Source organism: Bidens hawaiensis, unplaced genomic scaffold (genome assembly GCF_021521415.1).
Source record: "Bidens hawaiensis isolate Kalapana, Puna unplaced genomic scaffold, B.hawaiensis_p1.1 tig00419662_1, whole genome shotgun sequence".
Taxonomy (NCBI): Eukaryota; Viridiplantae; Streptophyta; class Magnoliopsida; order Asterales; family Asteraceae; genus Bidens; species Bidens hawaiensis.
In genome coordinates this window covers 101,157-105,978 of record NW_027504923.1, presented here as the reverse complement: position 1 = coordinate 105,978, position 4,822 = coordinate 101,157, and the positions used below count along the sequence as shown (strand labels likewise).

Here is a 4,822-nt window from a genome sequence, read left to right as displayed (position 1 = left end):
CTCATCATAGAACAATCACAAGTTTGTTAAAATTATTCTCGGAAGTTGTTGAGGTGCTTCAGTTTATTAAATTAGATGGAGATAGTGTGCAACAAAAATCTAATGCGAAAGGTATTCTATCATATTTTAAAACTCTTGAATTTGTGTTTTATATACACTTGTTGGACGAAATTTTAGGCCTCACAAATGCTTTATCAAAACATCTTCAAAAAAAGAGTCAAGATTTGTTGGAAGCGTCTAAATTGATAAGCGGGACAAATCGAGCATTGAATAATCTAAGACAAACCGGATTTGACAAGATGTTGGCAAAAGTTACATCTTTTTGTAGAAAAAACAAGATTAAGATGTTAAATATGGAGGAAAGTTATGGTAAGCAAAGAAACCAGAAGTATGTCATTACTAATTGACATCATTTTGAGGTTGAAGTTTTTAACACGATCTTGGATATGCAAATTCAAGAACTTGGAAATAGATTTAGTGAGGTCTCAACTACTTTGTTAGAAAATATGTCGGGTTTAAATCCCTGTGATTCGTTTTCCAAGTTTGACATATCTAAGATAGTGGTTTTTTCAGAGATGTATCCGAATGATTTTACTAACGAAGAAAGAGGGTGTATTCCGGGTGATCTTACGACCTTTTATTACACTTTAAAGGAAGATGCTAATTTTGCAAAACTGGGTGGAATAGGTGATCTTGCTCGTGTAATGGTGGAAACCGGAAAACACACAACTTATCCTTTGGTTTATCGAATATTGAAGCTAGCATTGGTTTTACCGGTTGCAACTGCAACCGTTGAAAGATGTTTCTCTAAAATTAAGTTTATCAAGACGGATTTGCGCAATCCAATGGGTAATGAGTATTTGAACAATGCTTTAGTTTGTGCGGTCGAAAGAGAAACGTTTGATAAAGTAAATGAAGAATATGTAATGGCTTGGTTTCAAGCTATCAAATACCGAAGAGGAGATATTTACAGCCCAACCTAGATCCGCCACTATTGGTTCGTTAACCCGGTTAGTTTAAATTTATTTGTTGTCGTGTTCTTTATATTTGTTTCGTTAACATTGTATTAAATATGGGGAAAAAAAATTTTGAATGCTACGGCTCGGTTTCGAGTCTAGATCCGCCACTGATGGTTACAAAGTTTTAATTTAATTTTTATTTTTTTTAAATTTCATTAACAAATATGTAATACACAAGTTTCTAAGTTCTGAATTTGTATACGTGTAAAAGAGGGTTAAATTAAAAAATATAGTCTTCTAAAAATAGAAAGTCGTAGGAAGTGTATCAAACGGAGTTTGGTTGAACTCAAACTAGTGGCATTGGAACTGTCTGTCGAATTCTATGATATTAGATTTTATGTTTTCGTTTTTCGATTTCTAGCTTATATAAAACTTTTGCTTATTTTCGTCACCGTGTCTTTTTTCCTCGACATTATGTTATGCTATTTCGCGATCCATTGTATCTCATTACCTTCTTAGATTTAGAAGGCCGTGTAGAATAACTTATAACTATAAAAGAGCATGCTATTATTTTATCTTGAAATAAATCGTTACAAAGACTATACCACTATAACTGTAAGAATTTTAAAAAAGTAGTATTAAACATTATTCTCATAGCCTTAAATCCGTTTAAACAACATGTAGTCATGTATGTTATGTTACATAAAACTTTAAGGTGCAAAATTGTTAAACCACTTACAATATATGCTTCTCTATTCAAAACTTTTTATAAAGTTATACAACTTATTAACGCCGGTTCTTCCTAATTCACGGCCACCATTTCACCCTCTCTAACTCCTCTATCATCAACCTCCACCTTGCCGGAAAACCCGCGATAATGATCAAGCATAAAACCGCCTACAATCAATGACGCAGGTCCGGCCACGAGCTCATCCCACGCCTCATCAGCTTCTCTACCTTTTTTCAACAAAACTTTGGTGGCATCTATCCGGTGAATTGGCCACCCTTTAACATCTACTAGCCGGTGAATCTTATCGACTTGCCGTCGTGCTAGTTTGCATGTATTAATCTTTGTTTCATTAATGGCTCTTTGTAGTAACATGGCTCGACTTTTTTGATCGCTAGAAGATGAATATTTAGCATGAAAATACAAGTCGAATTCGGGCACCCCTATGGCTCTTCGAATACCTTTCGAGTAGTCGGCGTTAGGGTTATACATGTTTCCGACTTCTTCTACCATCCCCGCAGCCACCATCCGGTCGACACGGTCAGATACGAATTGCTCGAGCACTTGCATTGCCACGTCAACCCACAAGAAGCAAACATCGTACCTATTGATGCAATCAACATAGTATAAGTGGTGGACTTGGTCAAAAAGGGTCCACAAAACCGTTTAACAGTTTAGAAAAAAAGTCAAACTTTGAAAATTATTTATCAATTATTTAAATAAAATTTGGACAGCTGTTCTAACCATATGAGGTCAAACTTTTAAATTATTTTTGGCCAAAACAGTAGTCTGTTCTCTATCGGAAGCTGTTTAAAACAGTGTGAGATGGTGTTTATATGTGACGCTGACATTACCTTGATCGGAACTTGTAGTTCTCGTCGTCAACTAATGCTTCAATGAAAGAATTCGACCCACCAGCGATTATAGGCAACTTCCCTCTCCCAACTATTGATTTCATGGCGAGCGAAGCCTTGCTAACGAAGTTATCCGCGTTAAAGTCAGCATCCGGGTCAACGATTCCTATAAGATGGTGTGGCACGCCTCGACATTCTTCCTCAGTGATTTTATTAGTGGTTATATCTAACCCTTCGTACATTTGAATCTTGTCTGAATTTATCACCTCACCCGAAAACCTGGTGCCGATATCAATGGACAGTTTTGATTTCCCGGCGCCTGTGGCGCCCATCACGAACACGACTTTGTCCTTGTGTAGACGACGTCGGGTAACCAATAAATCTGTTCCTGTTCCTCCGGTGGGTATTTGCATAATTGCATGAATTTGTTTGCATGTCATCATTTTTGTTATAGTGAAAAATAAGTGAATCTTGAAAGGGTAAAACTTATATGTGAAAGAGGCTAGGGGGTGGCTGGTTATGTTATGTTACGTTAATTCAAAGAGTTGAATATGCATGGTGGAACACAAGCTTTGGGCTATTTATAGCGTTAAGAGTGATTGAGACTCCGCATGTATACAAGTGTTACGTAGGGCCACCATCAAATCATCAATCAAAGTATGAAACCACTTATAAAGTAGAACGCAATACTTTGATGATTGCATGCGGGCTTGCTTATTGATGTTATGACAAAACCTATAACTATTTATTTAAGATTAAACTAGGTGTTTTAATTAACCCGTGTGTTACGGCATGAACGTAGTCGGTATTTGGTTGGTATCCGTTTGATTTGTTAAATATAAGATGATATATGTATGTAACGTATCTAGTTTAACATATCAAGAATACTATAGCTGAATTTTGATTTTGAAAAATAATTTAGTTAAATAATAAAATTTGCTAGAGAAATAAAAATGTCTTGAATAAAATTTATGTCGAAACATAGAAAAAATATTCTATTAATACCACAATTTGGTGAAAGTAATTACATTTTTATGAAAATTAATTAAAATCATTTCCCAAAGTTTAGAAGACTGAAATTGCCAAGTAATCGAAATTGTAAAAAGAAAAAAGAAAAAGGTGGATTATGTTAATATGTAGTATAATTTAGTTATTGATGTTAAACCTTCCTCTATGGTGGATTATGTTAATAGATATACGAAAATTTGATTTTATTTTTGTTTAACTAATTTATTTACACTTTCATATCAATTTAAAAGTTAATAAATGCCGTTGGTTTGTCTTTTTCTATAAAAATATTATGAATCTTAATTCTTAAAATAGCATGCGCATATATTCGATTGATTTATGGCGTTACGTTTTAAAATTGAGAATTAAACCCTTAAAGAGGCGAGTTAGAAATCTATTCACATCCTCATTATTCTATATCATTAAACCTATACCTTCATAATAACTATAAACCAAACATCTAAGGATGTGTTTTGGGTTGATGATATGTGAATGTTTCGGGTAGATACTTCACGCGTATATAGGTTTTAGACGCTTCTAGATCGTCGGGTCACCATAGTCCATAAAACATATCACCATTGGTCTCGTCACAATAAGAAGAGACCTCTTGTTGTGACCAACTTCCAGCATGAGAATAAACATTCATTAGAGAGAATTAAGCTAGAATCATCATAAAACCGTTGGATGTTGCAACCTTTCGTTGTCATTGAGTAATCACCATTATGTGTTCCATAAATCCAACATCATGGGTAAACTCGATACAATCCTACACGCGCAGGATACCATGAACTAAACTGATTCAGTTTATCACGCATTTGGTATCATACGTTCTTAGTTTAGGTTTTAATAATCATTCTCACTCCAATACGTTAACAAAATAATACTCATGATGATTTCTAACTACAAACTAAACACCACCTAAAAGTTTTAAGTCGTCTTGTTTGCTAGACCATCGTGTTCAATGATGGGTCGATTACAAGCAAAGGAACCCGAATGGAATACACAAGTCGGTTTCACGCTAAAAGTTATTTGAATTAAGGAGATGAAGCCGATTGATACGTAACTATAGTAAACTAAAACAAAATATGAAACCAGGGCGAAAATATCCAGAGGAATATATTATTGTTCTAAGTCTTACGCCTCCTTAACCAACTGAGCTATACGGCGGGGACCCAGAGGAATATATTAGTACCCATCAGTGTAGGTTTTCATTCCACCCACTTGTTGGTTAAGAACATAAGATGCACAAGAGATGAAAAATGAAGGATGCATGC

The 4,822-nt window shown here is 34.9% G+C and overlaps 1 protein-coding gene across 1 annotated transcript; it reads right to left on the bottom strand.

Moving 5' to 3' along the window:
* Window positions 1-1,662: 1,662 nt before the first annotated feature.
* On the bottom strand, window positions 1,663-3,122 carry LOC143609482 (adenylate isopentenyltransferase 3, chloroplastic-like). The gene is made up of 2 exons (XM_077084230.1): window positions 2,541-3,122; window positions 1,663-2,290 (listed from the first exon to the last, which is right to left on the bottom strand). Exons 1-2 carry the CDS (start codon window positions 2,981-2,983, stop codon window positions 1,762-1,764), a joined length of 972 nt encoding a protein of 323 aa, XP_076940345.1. The 5' UTR covers window positions 2,984-3,122; the 3' UTR covers window positions 1,663-1,761.
* Window positions 3,123-4,822: the final 1,700 nt, after the last annotated feature.

Coding starts and splice junctions, on each gene's coding strand:
- LOC143609482 (XM_077084230.1), bottom strand. CDS start 2,983: ATGATGACATGCAAACAAATTCATGCAATTATGCAAATACCCACCGGA. Junction 2,291..2,540: donor AACTACAAGTTCCGATCAAG/GTAATGTCAGCG, acceptor TTGCATCAATAG/GTACGATGTTTGCTTCTTGT.